The following is an 18,032-nucleotide window of genomic DNA, read 5'->3' as shown; positions in this document are numbered from 1 at the left end:
TAGTATAGAAGATTGACATAGAAACATTGCGTTTCAAGCGGAACCATGATCTTATCACTATTACACTTACCTGTAGTTGTAACTTTTAGTCCAAAAATCAAGATGTTTCTTGAGGAAAGCAGATGATTTGGAATCGGACGTCTGCGCTGCAGCCGCGACTTCCAGGCATAACCATAGTAAATAACCGCGATCGCCGACCGCCGACAGGTCCAGGGAAGTCGGATCCGAAGATTTATCTAGGCGACAGTTTAGACCGAGGGTGTCCTTCAGGGGTAATAATTTTTCCACGTACGCCTATAAAACATAAAAACAATTGAGTAACAAAGTAGGCCGCATTACAAAATCATGTATTGTCTCCCGTCCGACTTATATCGCGTTCACAATATAGAGTGAAACTTTAATTCACCGAAAAAACATATTAAGGTAAAGGTAAACATGACTTTACAGTGACAGTTGTCGCCAGCGGTCGCGTAAAATATTTGTTTTTCTTCTTGTGACAATTAGTTGTCAAGGTGCTGTTGTCATTTTTGTCAGTTTCAAACTGAAATGTACCTTAAATTCTTTGTCATGTACAAATATTTTTAAGGTTTTTTACTTTTGAAGTACTTAGACGGAGCCATTTTGAGTCACTGCTTATAAATTTTAAATGTTACAACTTTGTACTTTTTTAATAAGCTTGCTCATAAAAGATATTTTCACTGCAACGCTTTTTAGTTTGAAGCTTACAACATCGTTTAGAAAAAAGCTTAAGCCTTATAGACTTTATGTTAAAAAACGCTTGCACAATTGTGTTGACAGCGAAAGGTAAGAAAGTAGGTATTGAGATAAGTTAGGTTGCAAAACACGAGTTAATTTTTATTTATAACATTATAATTCAAATTAACGAATTAATTTGTTTAGGAAACTTAGGTGGCGGGACTTGAAACTTATGCACATAGTAATGAGCATTGAACTGAGCACCGCTTACAACTCATCGTCACTTTCCAACAGGTGAGATGGGAGGTCAAATGTGCACTTACATTTTACAGAAAAAAACTTCAAATTATAAGTGTGTCTGTGAGCTTATATTAAAAAGCAAAACTTTTTCAAGTGCGCTTCGTTTAAACGCCCACCTCTAGCAACAATCAAAACTTAATTTTTCTCTTAAAACGTAGTGTACTGTAGTGTACTCAAAACTCAAAATCAAGTGCGCACGGGTCAGTTCTGGCAAAAATAAAAAATTCCGTTAGAATAGGAGACACTCTGCATAGCCCTGTATAAATCTAATAGTTACGACAAAAGTACTAACTGGCACGCTGTAAGCTTCTTCTAATATAGAAAGAGCACATTTCACAACAGCTTTAGACTCATCCTTGACTTGTCCGACCAACATTTGAAATATCCACGTGTCCATATCTACACCGCTTGACCCGTCCATTTCATCTTTATGCGACCGGAAATGTTCTTGGACGAAATTCTTCTTTAATTTCGACTTTCGACGCACTAGCTCGCGCGACTTCCTTGAGGCGCGAAGTAACACGTTAAGAAACTGAGTAGCGTACAGTCTTGACGCTTGAATGTTGCAAGTTAATGTTTTGGCAAGAATATCTCGCGGGTACGAATCCAGAGTATAATCTAGACTCGAAATTACTAACTTCACATAACAACTGTGGTGCGTTTTCGTTGATAGCTCTAAGAGGCTGTAACAAGAGAAAGTGTTATTAATTAGGATATTGTTATACTCTACATACTGCACCATCAATTTGTATTATTATATCTATTCGTCGTTACATTTTCATACACATATAATAGTAATTTAGTACGAAGTGATTAATTAATATTAATAAAATTGTCATGATAGCTGTCACGTTAGTTATATAGTTAAATAAACTTTGATAATTATTCTTTATATTTATAAAGTTAATTGGAACAACAAAATGCTACCGCTAGCAATGTTTGTATCCGAGACATATTAACCAAACGTGTCAAATGTCAATTATTAAAAAAAAAATCAAAACAAATCGTTTTCGCAACGATTTTTTTTCCTGTTTATGTTTATATAGTTTTCATTGATATAAAAAAGTCAATCTTTTAATTTGGCAATTATAATTTCATAAACCATATCACAAAGGCGCTTGTTTTAGTACTGAATAGAAATTCTATTGTGTATGGTACTCGATCCTGAACTGAAAATTTTCCGATTGGATTCGAACCTACGTCTTCCAAGAACCGTGTCAGAAGCTATGCCAACTAAGCTTATTCACTTACTTTTCATAAAGCCTGGTCTGTTTAAACAGTCTAAGCCCAGTCTGCGTATGACAAAGCTGCCCAATGAACAGGAAGTACATCTGACACATGGTATTACACATGTGCTGTGGACTGAAGAGACATTCGTGTGCCTTACGGCCTGTTTCTATGGCTTCGATTTGCCGACTTACATCGTAGTACAACTCTTCAAGCATTCTTTGGGAATCCAGCTGTAAGAAATAAAATTGGTGTTGTTTGTAAAAGTTGTTTTGCTAATATAAGCTACTTTGGACTGTGATAAGGTGGAGATAGAATTGATTTTTGACATCAATATTAGTTAATTAAAATTCTAGTATTAACAGTTGAGGTTTTTAACAAATTTGATCAGTTGAAAGTGACGATATAGCACAACATGTTTCATACGTCTTTTGGCATTGTTTTAAAAGTTCATTCTTTTGTCGCCTCTGTGGTAAGTCGTCACTTACCAAGCGATGATTCCTTTATACAAAGCGAGAATTGTCCTTGAATGAGATGGAATGATAGGGGTAAATTTACCGATTAAATTTTATAAGCTTCATACAGTTTGTTTGTATTAATCCGATTGAGACAAAGCAATTGACTATGGAACACTGACATTAGTACTTACGTCATTATACCGCAGTAAATGCCTAATAAGCTGACATCCAGCGCGAGTTGCACAGTGTCCGTGACATGTGGTCGAATCAGTATGGGAGTATTTATTCGAAGATGGCTTAAGGTAGTTTATAATACGTGCCACCCATGTCCTGTGCCCACTTTCGTTAAGATTCAACATAGGACCGCCGTCATGCTCCTAAAAAAGAGTAACATGTCGTGAACTTTTATAGAATATACATTTTTTTATGATACCAAATGAAGGGACGAACAAGTCGTGCGATTGGTGGTAAACGACACGCCTGTCTGTAACAGTTGCAGTGCCACTCAGGGCTTTAAATCGCAAAGATCTGAGGGGCACTGCCACTAACAAGTCTGCCAACTTATGTCTCAGGGGGGTGGGCGGGTGCTGGTGAAAATACAGCCACATGGGGTCCCATGTGGCTGTATTTTCAAATCCGGAATGCAGTAATGTCCACATTACTGCTTTGTGGTAAACATAGGTAAGGTGACAGTACTTCCCTGGACGAACTCTTACACAAGAAGCTCTACTGCTACTAAATTACTGACAAATAAGTAATACTCGGCCAAATTAAGATGCATGATGCGAATGAAACTTCATACTTGACAGTAATTGCTTCGGGGGATGTTGGACGGAGAATGAGAGTAGACAGTCTGATTCAAAATCACTTGAAATTTGGTATACTACTGATGCTGTGACCAGAATAGTCTGCAAATTACCCACCTCTGCACCTACTTACAGCCAGAGATAGCCAAGCACCCATTTTTTAAAACCCTTAAACCGGAATGCAGTCATACTCACATTACCGATTGGCGACAGAAGTAAGTAAGGTGGCAGTACTGCCCTCCTTTCATATGCAACGCATTTTGGTAATTTTCGAGATATTGGCACCTAAAGTTTTCTTTGAAAAATATCAATTACGCTGATTTTAATTAACCGCTCGTAGGGAGCTTAGACCTCGTTTCGTTGATTTCAGATATCGCACTGCTATTACAATAGTGTTGTAGCTCAAAATATGGGAAATTCAAGATTATACGATTTCTAGATGTAAAATTTGACTCTTTACATGTGAACAAAACCATCATTACAATATTGTAAGAAACAATGAAAGGATACTTGACTCAAAATGAGACAAACTTTTTGTGAGCTAGTTCTGTCCAAAACAGTCGTTACTCAAAAATGTGAAATAAATTTTTCCCTTTAATTTGTAAGTATATTTGGCAAATAGAAAATTGTACTGCTATTTCACGGGAAGTGAGTAATTCCTTTTTCATCGATTCTCAAAAATTTTGAGTTAACGCACTATTGTATTAACAGTGCGATATGTTAACTCAATTTCGCTAAAAATGTCTATTACGTTGTTTATAATAAGGCATACGGCATGTACTTCCCTGGACGAACTCTTTCACAAGCTGTACTAAAATTTTTTTATGAAATTAATCATGCACAACGATAAACTTACCTTCAAAATAGTTCTAATTATTTCCCAATTCCATGTGTTACCGTCTTTATTTTGGATCACCAATGTACACCTAATCAAACTATCGCTATCTCGATCGAACAAATTTAGAAACTTTGCCGATTTAGTCACTTTGCTCACTGCTGCACTAGTCCGTGAACTCACACTTTTGCTTTTAACCAATGCACTAATATTTCTATTGGGGACGTCCGCACGTGAACCGACACTGTGCCTTTGCTTTGGTTCGTTCTCGTTGTCGGAGTCGTTTAGGAACTCTATGCTGTTTTCCTTGCGCAATGACGCGTCGGGTTTCGGTTTAGCCATGGTGGCGTTGTCTTTCTCTTTCCGGCTTTTCGTGGTATCTTCTTCTTTCTCTTTAAATGCGCCGCTGCAATACTGAATTATGTGGTCTAGGAACAAGCTGCTAGTGGCTGGGCGCGCTTCTAGTATAGAGTGGAGACGGCGAAGAGCTGCCACAGCAGCCAAGGCTTGCGGCATTCCCGCCGCCGCCTGCGCCATTAAGGAGGGTAGCGCCGGCGTTATACTACAGATTTGAGGAGGTAGAAATAGGTGTATTAAATGCAATAGTTGCCCTAATAATACAGTCGCCCGGACCGATATAAAGGTGTCACTCGTGACTATCACTTCAGCCAGTCCATCTAAAAGTCCAGCCTGAAAAGAACACAGAACATAATTTGAACTATTTATCCACACTTATATGGCGAACGGCTATGGAGTGGAATTCCCTGCCTACAGAAACGTTATAACTTGGGCTTTTTCAAGGTAAGAGTGAATAGGTATTATTTAGGTGTGCATGCTCCATCATCGATCTCATCGTCACTTTCCATCAGGTGAGATGAAGGTCAAATGCACACTTATATTTTATATAAAAAAAAGAACTCCTCATAAATTACAAAACATATATATATATACTTTTCATATGGCGGCAATAGTATTTTATTTATTTACACTTTTGACATCAATATTCGTCCTTTCCGTAGATGAATAATATATCTTTAATATTAAAATTAAACAAAAAGGCTAAATTTAAAATTTAACTGATCAACATTGTATTGCTACTTATAAGGTCCATTTTCCTGTCACGTGGGCTTGTCCAAGCATGTATGTTTACTACTATATATATATATTTTATATATATATATATATATATATATAGCTTGAATATCGATCACATGAAAGGTTTTACTAAACATTGCTGCTTTTTAATAATAGTGGTTCAAACTACAATAAATTATTTTTTAATTTGCCACACAGGTGTATACATAATGTGCTAAACTTTTTTATGGTTTACCAGCCATTGGATGCAAGGGTACTTGTGACTGTTACCTCTAGAAAACACTGAAGTAAAAGCGCAAGATGAATCTCCGTTATATCTGGTCCAGTCGCGCTAAGATGAGGTAATATGGCGGAGCCTTCTGCTGCGATGAACCCTTCGTTCAAGCGCCATGAGTCCTATGTAACAGAGGATTGCATTACTCAAAATAAATAATAAATTTTAGTACAATCTTACGATATAGTGCAGTGTCACTAACAGCTGGGTATACTCCGTGCCCGAGCTGCCTCTGTGGCCGAAAGGTCACCGGACATCATGCCGGACTGCCACGCAGAGGTCTCAGGTTCGAATCCCGAGCCGGGAGAAATATTTGTATGGCCTAAATTTATTTCTCTTGTGAGTTTGGGTGGAATTTGTGGATGTCTATGTGTGTCCATAGCACCCGCGACAGTTTCCTTAGTGCGGGGCTACATTGAGTGTGTGCGTTATTATTATTATTATACTCAAAGAACCAAAGGAAGGTCAACTCGTCAGCTTATGTCTCAGGGTGTCAGGCGCAGTGGCAGTGGCTTTAAGATCTTTCCGATTTAAAGCTCTTGAGTGGCACTGCAACTGTTATGGATAGGTGTGTCGCTTACCACCAGGCGCAGGAGACCAGACACATATTCGTCTCGTCTCTTAATATTATTTAAAAAAGAATCGCCATATAACAATAACGATATATTCAGCTCTAAAAAAATTAATATCAGATTCATGCAGTCCGTACGCGCTTGTTATGCGTCAATATACAGCATAGCTGTTATAATGTTTAATAAGAAATGTTAAAATCAACTCACTTGAAAATCGGAAGGATCAACAGCATCCAAAGCCACAGAGATCTCATCCGTCCATTCTGGTTGTGGCAAACCCACTAGTTCATACAATAAATCCAATATCGCTTTCTGTAAACAATGTCAACAGTTCATAATAGAATAATTTACGTAAAATATTTAAAATAAATTCTTTAATTAATCACAAATACCATTCCTGGACACAATTTGAGCCACCTTGCAAATAGCTAGAACTCAAAAATATTGTCAAGTTTTCCCGGATTTTACATATTAAAACTTTCAACAAGGTCAAACGGAAATGAAGCGTACTAGCTTTTGACGTTTGCCAATTTAGTATACCAGCTTCCAAATTGTATGTATTAATAGTTTTTGATCAATAAAACACTATTTTCTAAATGTTGCTGTGTCATTGTAAGATATTAATGTTTTCACAAACACAAAGACGAAGTATATGATAGACGTTTAATGAACTTGGGATCGATAATCTCAAAGCGTGTTTGTTTTTACAGAATCACAAACACTTTCAAATTTATCTTTGTTGTCATTAACGGCCTAAATAATATTTCATTGTGTTTCATTCCTCACCATGTTAATATTGTAAACGAAAGTTTAACTCGTAGGGACTTAAATCTCAGTACTTACTTAACAAACAATACAAGTGAATGTAAATAGAAATGGTGAACGAAATTGACCCCATACTCACTCGGACCTCTAACCGAGGTAAGTAAAGAGCCGCCACTAGTGCCCGTAGACCACCAGAGCTGTAAGGGTGGCAGAAATGCAGAAGACCCGGCCAGCTCCGTAACACACACAGAAGAGCTAAGCGGCTGCATGTGAACCGCATCTCTCTTTCATCCCTATAGTGAACATTTTCAGTTAGCAACATTTTCAACCACTGCAATAAGTATATACAAAATTACATAAGATGGCAATAACGCAATAATTTTTCTATAAAAAAAATTTAAAAAAATTATTTTGTTATGTACACAACAATCGAACACGAAAATGATAGTTAGTGAATACTGTGTAACCTGGTATGGTACAATCAAATCCTTTTACATGCAAGAGTAAAACAAAGCTATTTTTACTGTTATAAGTAACGCAATGAAAACAAATAAATATGTTTAATATGTAATGTTATTAAATATAATAATGTTATTGTTGACTATAACCATTAACCAACCAACCAAAACAAAACAGCTGTTTTCGGCCAGTTGTATTTAAATAGAGGAGGTTAATATTAATGAAATGGATATCAAATATTAAATCGATATTATTCCAAAAGCTTAAAACACAAATTCGTAGTTTCAAATATGTGACTCATAAGTCTTATAACGAAAGATAATGGGTAACAATAACATATAAAATGAAAGAGAAGTGTTGTGCACTGAAAGATTTCGAAGCGAACATTAAGAAGATCACAGTTGTTGTTTTTGAATATTTGTTAGTTCGCACGACTCAACAAGTGGATAATGACTTATACAGTAAAAACAATGCATGATTACAGGCGAAAATGTCGAAAAAACAGACAGATTACAAAGTAAGGTTATTTAATTCCTAATACATTTTATAATGATAAAGATATAGAAAAAATTATTCTGTATAAAAATGTAACCTAAACACATGAATCTTATTAAATAACCTTTTATTTACATATCCGCCAGACTATCACAAACAGTGAAATTATTGTATATTTACATAACTTTAATTAAGGTTAGTAGTGCAAGTTAATCTAGGTGATACCTAAACTAAGTAAAATTGCTTGTATCTTGGGTATCGAATTTTTATTTGCTTTAAAATTTAAAATTTATTGCTTGTTAGTAACGATTTTTACATTATATGCCATTGAATATTGAAAATGAAGGAGAATACCTGTGAGCATCTGTGCCGGCGGGTCGTACATGGAAATCGCAATACGGCGCAGCTAAACAGGAGAGGTCGATGCGAGCGGCTCGCCGTGCAGTTGGCGCGTTCAGCGCGTGCAGTAATACGCCGCACAGTGCTTCGGCCATGCGTGGTGTAGCGCACTCCGCCAGCTGACGCGTCACTGCCGCCACGCCGCCACTCGCGATAAACAGTTCTGGGCTTAGGACGCCTGAATTCACCAAGACAAAATAGAATTTAACAACAATACCCCTCATACAATTTTATAAAACTACAGAAACATTAGGCTCAATTTATATTGCGGCGGAACGGAATGGAAGCGAATTTTTGTAACGATATTGTACATAGCATCACGCATGCTCGAGAGTGCTCGCGCATTTTGGAAGATTTTGGCGTATCTAGTTTGAACGTTAGACAATTGACCATATAGTTCATTATGCTATGTACAATATCATTACAATAATTTGCTTTTCCATTTCGTTACGCCGCAATATAAATTGAGCCTTAGTGGGCTACCGCTGACGAGCAGACCATTTGTCAAATGAGTATTCCGAAATTTGAATAGTTCGAACAATAAGCTTCACATTAATTAATTTTAAAAAGGGACTTTTCGCTTATAAATGTATTTTATTTAAGTCGACATTTCGGACGTATTGCAACGTCCATGGTCTACAAGGGACACAGGAAGGAAGTCAAGGGCGCTACTATACACTAGGTTGGTGGCGCCAAAAATGTAGCCCTACCAAAAATGTAGCACAACACAGCTAAAGTAGTTGGCGATACTCGGATCCAACAAACAGAATGTCGAGTTCTTTTTTGTATTTTTTTTGTATTTTGTGTGGGCATAAATAATAAACGAAGAAACAAGGAGTTGGATGTTATTTCTGGAACTACCCAATAAAATTAAATAACAACATTATTTACTGTATGCTAGAAATGCTAAGTTAATCAAACTTTCCACTGAAATTTTCTGAATGTTTTCACCTGTGGGTAGTGACGTATATCATACATATAATATATAATCTGTGGATAAAGTATTGTCCTTACATATTTCAGCAAGCGTAGCAATAGCAGGTCTAGCCAATCGGTCACCAGTGCCGTCGCCAGCGCTACCGGCGCGCGCTACAGCAACGAGGCACCGCAGCAGGCCATGGTCGATGTATGCGGCGCGATGCCTCCTCGATTGGCCCGCTCCTACTACGCCGATCACACGTCGTACTACACGTAATGCTTGAGCTCGTTCCTCCTCATTGCGGAGCATTAAGTCCATGGATCTAATATGAACAGCATGAAAGTAAAAATCATATTTTTTTTCCCTTTAAAAGGTTTGTAATCATTATGTTCAATTGCTTTTTATCTTTGATCATATTATTTTTCAGTACTATTGTATCAAATATGTAGCAGAAGCATTATGTAGGCGATATTATTATACAACAGCTCAAATTCCCTACACACTCTAGATCACAAAAATAGCAAAATCTTAATTGGAATATGATAAACTCAATAGATACATCCCAGTTAATGTGTATATGGGTAAGCAGTTTCTACAGGATTATTAAATAAACAAACAAGATATTGTCACATACCTCATGACCAGATATGGCAATTTTAATGTGTTGAATGTTGCAACATCACTCTCTATTTTTATCAAATAGCGTAGCACTCTCAGGGCAGCCGCCCTAATGACCATAGAATCATCTACAAGGCTTATTCGGATGCTAAAACAAAAATACAAAATAAATAAACTTGTATCAGAAATCAGACAACCAAAATTACATGTGTACCAGGTTCATGTGTCATAAGTCTTGAAGAAAAGACAAAACCAGAGCACTACAACTACAATGATCTTCCTAGATTAAGATATGTTACATGAATTTCAAAAGGACTTAAGTATTATGCCAGCAAACAAAAGAGAACCAAAAGAAAAGTGAAGCATTTGCCAAATAATCAAATTGTAAATGAAAATAAAAAGGAATAAAATAACTGTAAATAGATCCAAGTGATTTCACACCGAGTTCAAACTTTACCATAGAACCACAAATTAAGGAAAGCTATTATAACAGAAAAAGCCGCACAATTGTAAAATCACTAAAATTTTTTTACATGTACAAAACGTAAGAAGTAAAAGCAAAAATTTTTCAGTAAGACAATGTCATCTTGTAGTACATGATGATATAGTCATGGAACATGTTGCCCAATAGGTGAATTTTGCCACTGAGAAGAAGCTCATGTTATATTTATCTACAGAAAGTCGCAATTGCTGAATCTGTATGAATATCAACAACTAGGATTGCAGTGACACAACTGATAAGCTGGGAGAGATCTATAGTCTGTTCCAATCCATTTTGAACAAAAAGTAAACAAACCTGTTTGATTAAAATTCTAAAGCAATCACTCAATAAATCGAATAAGTAACACTTTCACAAATATTTTGAAGATTTCAACTTGATATATCATCACTTTTTCCAACAATATTCATTTGAATAGCATCATAAAATCGTGTATGAAAAATTGTAGTTTAGAAGTGAGGTTGTTATTCATCTATACCTCTATGACTTGCCTATGATTGCATGGTGCTGTTCGAAAAAAAACATTTGGTTCAATCAATCAAAGTTTAGTAATCGATTATGAAATCAAACATTTCAATTGCAATCGAATGAGTATCTAAGTGTAAGGATTTGAAGGAGGATTTAAATTGAAATTTTAAATAAGATTATATAGTTTATGTAAGGAAAATATTAGTATGACTCTATTGAACAAATCAATTCATTCAATTAATTAATTGATTTGTAGTTGGCGTTATAATTGGCCATCACTAAACCGTCTATGGTCGGGTCAGTGACTTGTTTGTTTACTTTTTGTTCAAAATGTATTGAAACGAAGTATAGTGACAATACGAGTTTGCACCCCAGTGCTCTGGTGTGTTTTAAGGTCTGATCTGTCGACCAATCCTTGTGACACATTCCAGGGTACTTTAGACCCTGGAATGTGTCACAAGGATTGGTCGACACTGGACTTCATATGCTGTCTAATCAAAGCATTCATGCAGCTTGAACATCTTACCATCACTTTTCAAATGGTGATTTTAAGTTTAAATAATTAGCTGAGTGCCAGTGGACACTGCCAGCTGTCACCAGCATCCTCAAGACAGAAAAACTGGCCCTGATTATTTTTTAAATTAACATATGAGATGACGGGCCAATCACTGCAAAGATGAAAAGTGGACCTAATTTGCACCCCCAAGGAGTTTGGACTCTTTCACAGGTAAGTTAGCTAATTGGACCTCAAACCTTCTTGGTTCGACTAGAAGCATACCACCTTTTGGATACAGCAAGACTTTAATGCCAAGTACTCTCAAGCAGGCAGGAACAAACAATTAAGAATACTCATCATAGCTCTAGTACTATTAAAACATTCTGTTATTTCCAAGCACGGCCAAATCCTACTACCAGAGATTGTGTCCAGAGTAAATATACACAAGGGAGCAATACCAATTTCCCAAAAACCACACTGAAAAGTACTTTATTTTTTGGTCTAAAATAAACAATTAATTACGCTAATAAAGGACAGGATTGTCCAACACATTTATTTACAAACCCACACCATGTTTAAAACTTTGTTTTGAATAATAATAACAAAACAAAAATTTCATAACCTAGCAAGACAACTATGTTGCTCTATTGTAAGCCGGTTTATTGTAACCAAATATAATTTAGAATTACTGTTTAAGACTTACCATGTCATCAACTCGTCAGCACCAAAACCCAAAACACTTCTGTCTTCTTTACATAGTAGTGTGACTAAGGCATTTAAGTAGGACAATCTGCGGCTGTCAGACCCATTCCTTTGCATACCCCTGAGCACAGGCCTGATGTCCGTAGGCACACTCTTACTTGTAGGCGAGGTCTCATGGTGCTTCTTCAAATACAAGCCTTGTAAAATATCAACAATATTCTGTCCAGGCGTTTTATTCTTGGTATCCAACTTGAACAGGTCTCCACTTTGTTTACCTACAAAATTTATTGAAAATAACATCGACGTAATTTTTTATCACTATTTTTAGTAGTAAACAAGCAATGCAAGTCTTAAATTATCAAGGTAAATCAGTAAGAAAACTGCAATGCATACCTTTTCTACGATTATACCAATTTTCGGAAGAGGCCATTATAATAACATTTTGCCTTAATACGAATTCGTGGACGTATCACCAATTAATGTTTACATTGAGTACATAAATTGTTTTTTTTTTCAAATCAGTAATGAGCACACACCAAAAATAAAATTAAACCCTGTTTTCCTGCTACGCATATTTGACAGACCGTGCGTGCTTTGCTTACTATCTTTTTTTTAAGTTCGATGCATCTTGACCATACTGCCACACTTCTGACATCTGTCATTAACACAAACCAAGGACTAGTGTAAAATAATATTTTTCAGAAAAATAAATAATTTTCCGGATATTTTTCGAATATTTTTCCTTCAATTTTCGGCATTTGACGTAAACATCTGTCAAAAGTTGAAGTTACTGAAGGAGGAAGGATCAATCTCAAAGAACATTGGCGAAATCGCCATTTTTTTTGTATAATTTTTATAATAATATTAAACTACCGTACATAGTTATTTTTACTTGACATTGGCAAAATCATTGATTATTTCGATGGAGCCATAACATTTAAAAGAAGAAGAAGAGAAGGAGGAGATTTTCGACTTCGATTGTATTTTTTTATGTACGTTACGCGACAACTCGAACTCGAATTTATGAACCGATTTTGATTATTCTTTTTTTGTTGGAAAGAGGGTACCTCAGTAGTAATCCCATTTAAAGAAGAAAATATTCCACCTCTTAGTGTGGCAAACTAGGATATGAATCTGATTCGCGCTCTTTCTAGTAACCGATTTCAATAAAACTTGGTAAATAGATATAATTCCACGAACTTTTGACGTCGGTTTTTTTAGTTCCCTTACTAAGATTATTATGAAAACTATTTTGGTATATTCTATTTTTTGGTCAAGCGTCAATAAAAGTAAATAAAATTGACCAAAACTTTTTTTTAATGCACTTCACTTTCATGCAGGGATCATTTCATTGTGTGAGACGAATAAAAACGAGGCAGCAGAAGTTTGTCAAGTTTATTATAATATTATTCATTTTGTATGAATTTTAAAAGAATAATAATTAATATTATAAAATAAATGTATCGGTGCGGTGGTGAGGATTGACCATACTTAAAAGATGGAAAAAAATACCGGAATTTTTAGACAATCTCAGCTTTTTTCAATCTTAAATCGCAGCTATGTGGCTAGGCTTGAGTAGTTCATGAACTACCTAAGAACTATTAGGAATTAGTTCCTGATACTGACGGAAACGAATTAGTTCTTTGTGCACCAGTTGTTGTTGTTGTTGTGGAACTTTGATGTGAGTTTTTGGATATTATTAACCGTAGTTTTTTTATTCTCCCTCTGCGTTATTAACTAGGGATCCATAGACTGTTAAAAATAAATTTTTATTCCATTCTTTCCGTAAAAAAAGGCAAAGGTTTCACACCATGTTAAAAGTAGAATTAAATCTTATAGGACGGAAAAAAATATTAAATAAAATACAATTTTCATAAAATAAAGGTTTTTACGGCTTGGGGCGCTTTGCCTTTTAAATAATTAGTGGTTATCTAATGTAAATCCTCCACGAACATACTCGATATTACGAACGAACGAACTACAGTGCTATTTTTTTGTTCTTTGGTGTAGTGTTTTATGGAAGTATTTCGATGTCAAATGGTTGTCATTGTCAAAGAGTACTTTCTACTTTGCTAAATCGTAAATAAATCTGAGAAGTTTACAAATCACAGAGATAAACAACAATAAGAATATATTTAGGGTGCTATTTTCGGTGTTAAGTGGTAAGTTGTTTACCTTTTCACTGTCGGGTTGATTACTTACATAAATAATATAATGGAATTTTACTTTTAAGATTGGCGCGCCATATTTTTTGGCATACAATGATTTCTAGAAGAAAATCCAAATTTAAGACAAGACCGAAAGCAGCCAGTAGCAATACGGATAGTCAAAGTCCAGCCGTGATTGCTGAGGAATGGACTAAAGATGAAAAATTTTTTCTATACCAAGCTCTAAAAGATTTTGGATCTTACGATATTGATGCAATTTGTCAAGCTATACCATCGAAATCTAAGGAACAGGTAGCACAGGCCGTGAATCACTACAAAAAAAGAGCATTCAAGCAGCATGAGGGAAAACCAGAGGGGAAGAGGAAAACACAAGTGCGTCACACCCGTGTTCCATTACTGTCATGGGCCCAGCTGCTCATAGACAGTTCCAATTTTGAAGATCTCAAAACCGACAGTGCAAATGCTCTCCGACTAATAGCTAAGTTTGAGAATATTCCTGCAACAATATGCACAGAGAACATTGATTTTCGACACCTGTACCATGTTGTAGCAAATGCTATGGAAGGCAAAGCTCTTCAAGAGGATTACACTATAGCTTTGGTACTAGATAAGTGTTTTACTGAAGCAGTTTTAGTATCCAAAGCTTTTATGAGAAACACAACTTTAATCAGCATTATGGAAAATTATCTTAAAGCTGCCAATACAGCTCATAAAGAGATAACCACAGTTTATAAGCCTGGTATTGAACCAGCAGAAGCAGCAATTAGGCATTTAGCTACTAAGAATAATTACAACCCATTTAGTATTGCAGAGAGTAATTTAAAATTGGAATAAAACAGTAAGTGTAACCCCTTATGCATAGGGTTACCATTCTATTTTTTTTATTTTATTATTAGGAATAACAGTCAACTTAAATACATCTTACAAAGAACAATATTTGTCTTAAAGTTATTTAAGACAAATATTGTTCTTTTAGGCTAAAATAGTTATCCACAATGACATACATTATTGAAGCTTTACAAATGAACAGAACAAAACAAATTTAGTAGTGGGCTTAGAGAATTTGAATTTGAAGTCACAACAAAAAGTAAATGTCAAACAACAAACAACTCGACGAAAGGTGCAAGAAGGTTTCGGCTTTTTAGTACCTAATAAAATAAAATTGAAAACGTTTCTCTTACGTGCCAGCAGTAGGGCTAGCACGATAAGGCGCGACTTGCGCGAGAGCGACATGAAGTGTGAGATCTTTATGCGAGAATAGTAGTGTCCCGCACTTTATGTCGCTCTCACCCTACTAAGATGGATAAACCTAAACCTGCGCAACAAAATTTTTGTCATTAATCGAGTTTTACCACAGCATTGTGAGGTAGATATTTTACTTAAAATTATGAAAATTGTTAACCTAAACAAACAAAATCTGGAAAATGACAAATCCTGACAGGAGGTCAAAGGGATGGTAATCATTTAGTCACGAGACCACACATATACTCGGTGTCCCTAAGTATTTTGGTAAAAAAATCTTTATAAATGGTAGATAAAAAAAAAAAATTTAAAATTGAAAATGAAAACACTACTGAGTGTTAGAGACACCGTATCAGTCTAGGATGGTACATTTTCATAATCATTAGGGATACTGCGATAAGACAAATTAGGCAACTTTTAGTACTTGTAGTCTGTAGTATACTTCAATAAATATAACAAATGTGCCAGATTATTTTGAATGACTCATTCAAGATAATGGGAGATTATTTTATGTGTAGTTTGTTTTCTTTGTGGTCCTTACTACACACCAGCGGGCGTTGCTGCTGTCCAGAATGTATATGAATATATATATACAAGTGTCCCAAAACTCAACGATAACCTGGGAGGTCATTTTTAAGGCGTTGCTGTGCATGGGGGTCTACTCTCGATCTCCGGCCGACATCCGTCCGAAACAATTACTGCACAAATAAGTAATATTCGAGAAAATTAAAAGAAGTATCCAGTATGAAGCTTCATTCGCATAACGCGTCTTTTCATTTGGTCAAGTATTGCTTATTTGGCAGTAATTGTTTCGGACGAATGTCAGACGGAGATCGAGAGTAGACCCCATGTATTGATGCCAGTAGAAAACAGTTTGAGCAGTTGCTGTGATCTATAATAAAATTATAATAATTTATTAATTACTTTTATTTAAATTCCTATACTTGTCGAGGAATGTGGAATTTGAGACTGTTTTGCCTCAAACAATCATACTTAACATTTTTACCAGTCAGTCTAACTCCGACTGCATGGATATGAAACCTAAATTAACCTTAGAAGCACTGAAAACCATTTTCACTTAGAAAAGGTAACCTTTTTAAAAAGGCCTCTTTATAGAAAAACCAGGATTATATTTTTCAAGAAGCATGACGTGGAAGGTTTTATACGATTTTAGAATCTTGATTAGTTGCGCCAACTTTTGTAAGAAGTTGCCATGGTAGTCTAGGTACATTTTTTACAGTAGGGGTGTCAAAGTTATCTTGAAAAAAAATCGAAAAATTCCAAGAAAAAATTAAATACATAATTTTTTGTGCTGAAACTTTAGCAATTTAGATTTTCTTTGGCATTATGTTAATTAGCTGGGCTATTTAGGTTACCATTATAAAAACAAAGAACAGCAAAATTAGCAGTTTTGCAATTGTAGTACTTAAGAATGTGTACAGTTCGCACATTTTCAACATTTTTCTTTCAAAAGCTTATATCATAAAGAAAACATGACTCAGATTTTTTAAATATTTTTTTCTGGGTTGTTACAGACTAGGCAACATCCTGTTCTCAAGTTATCGTTGAGTTTTGGGCCACCCTGTATATATAGATTTTTTTTGCGATTGTGCTAAGTAAATACGTGTTTTTTGTGGTGATGAGCGTTGATCATTTTTTATCTTACCTAAGTGGGTGAGCCAAAAAGTTTGGGAACCTATGACCTAGCTGATACTGAAAAATATTCTGACACTGCTCCGATAAAAATGTTTCTTAAATATAATGCTTATATTATTATTTTATTTGTCCTCTGACCTTCATAGAAATGTGTCCTTCTTGGATTTGTTTCATGCTCAGATTAGAAAACAATAGGTTATATTGTTTTGTAAACTAAGGTTTCATGATTAAAGCTCAGAATTAAATCTGAGAATTAAAGATATTGTATGTATGCTTTAGTTTTATGTATTTCTACGTTATAGTAGCAGTCGACCTTCTTCGAATGCGGTCGTCCAGGGAAGTACTGCCAACTACCTATTTCAGCTACCAAGCAGTAATGTGAGCATTACTACGTTCCGGTTTTTAAGGATAAGAGTGCTCGTGAAATTACAGGCACATGGGACTTGTCAACATGTCGCAGGGGCGACAGGCGCAGTGGCAGTGTCCCTTAGTTCTTAGCGATTTAAAGCTCTGAGTGACCTTACAACTGCTATGGACAGGCATGTCACTTAACAACAGGCGCACGACTTACTCGTTCCGTTACCTATCATAAAAAAAATTTGTGAAATTACGTTATTTGTGAAAAAGTTAAATGTTTATATTTCCAAGTATCTATCTAGTGAATAACTACGGCAAAATAAAATAAAAGATAAGTAAGTAAATTATATTTTGCTTTTTATTTTAACATAAAACAATTTTTTATGTATGTTATGTTTAGGCACATAATTTTAACTAGCTACATTTATATTTACATGTACGTACCTACCTAATTATGAATTTTACTAAGGATTCAGCGCAAGAGTTTCATAATAAATATTCATTATAAAGAAACAGGTTATCTTAA

At 35.4% G+C, this 18,032-nt stretch overlaps 2 protein-coding genes across 3 annotated transcripts in view; one reads left to right on the top strand and one right to left on the bottom strand.

Annotated features, from left to right (window-relative positions):
- LOC113236436 (rapamycin-insensitive companion of mTOR) overlaps positions 1 to 12,546 on the bottom strand; it is a 28,318-nt gene extending 15,772 nt beyond the window's left edge. Inside the window, exons 1-13 of the mRNA XM_026472498.1 lie at positions 12,477 to 12,546; positions 12,085 to 12,358; positions 9,935 to 10,066; positions 9,396 to 9,622; positions 8,337 to 8,559; positions 7,168 to 7,321; positions 6,471 to 6,575; positions 5,688 to 5,813; positions 4,344 to 5,012; positions 2,873 to 3,058; positions 2,248 to 2,456; positions 1,289 to 1,679; positions 71 to 294 (exon numbers count right to left, since the gene is read on the bottom strand). Coding sequence (XP_026328283.1) covers positions 71 to 294; positions 1,289 to 1,679; positions 2,248 to 2,456; positions 2,873 to 3,058; positions 4,344 to 5,012; positions 5,688 to 5,813; positions 6,471 to 6,575; positions 7,168 to 7,321; positions 8,337 to 8,559; positions 9,396 to 9,622; positions 9,935 to 10,066; positions 12,085 to 12,358; positions 12,477 to 12,513 — 2,957 coding nt within the window. The 5' untranslated portion in view covers positions 12,514 to 12,546. The remainder of the gene's footprint in view (positions 1 to 70; positions 295 to 1,288; positions 1,680 to 2,247; positions 2,457 to 2,872; positions 3,059 to 4,343; positions 5,013 to 5,687; positions 5,814 to 6,470; positions 6,576 to 7,167; positions 7,322 to 8,336; positions 8,560 to 9,395; positions 9,623 to 9,934; positions 10,067 to 12,084; positions 12,359 to 12,476) is intronic.
- Positions 12,547 to 14,327: 1,781 nt separating this feature from the next.
- Positions 14,328 to 17,563, top strand: LOC113236820. Of its 2 annotated transcripts, none has more exons than XR_003310981.1 (2): positions 14,328 to 15,165; positions 15,213 to 15,349. XR_003310981.1 is itself a non-coding variant. In XM_026473017.1 (2 exons), the coding sequence occupies exon 1, from the start codon at positions 14,345 to 14,347 to the stop codon at positions 15,083 to 15,085; it is 741 nt and encodes a 246-aa protein (XP_026328802.1). In that variant the 5' UTR covers positions 14,328 to 14,344; the 3' UTR covers positions 15,086 to 15,089; positions 17,452 to 17,563. The 2 variants fall into 2 exon arrangements, 1 of the variants encoding a protein (XP_026328802.1); XM_026473017.1 differs by lacking the exon at positions 15,213 to 15,349 and adding an exon at positions 17,452 to 17,563 and having other exon boundaries at positions 14,328 to 15,089.
- The last annotated feature ends 469 nt before the right edge of the window (positions 17,564 to 18,032 follow it).

The sequence above is a fragment of the Hyposmocoma kahamanoa genome, unplaced genomic scaffold, assembly GCF_003589595.1.
Source record: "Hyposmocoma kahamanoa isolate Upper Pololo Valley unplaced genomic scaffold, ASM358959v1 92, whole genome shotgun sequence".
NCBI lineage: Eukaryota > Metazoa > Arthropoda > Insecta > Lepidoptera > Cosmopterigidae > Hyposmocoma > Hyposmocoma kahamanoa.
This window is presented reverse-complemented; position numbering and strand designations above follow the sequence as displayed.

Coding starts and splice junctions, on each gene's coding strand:
- LOC113236820 (XM_026473017.1), top strand. CDS start 14,345: ATGATTTCTAGAAGAAAATCCAAATTTAAGACAAGACCGAAAGCAGCC.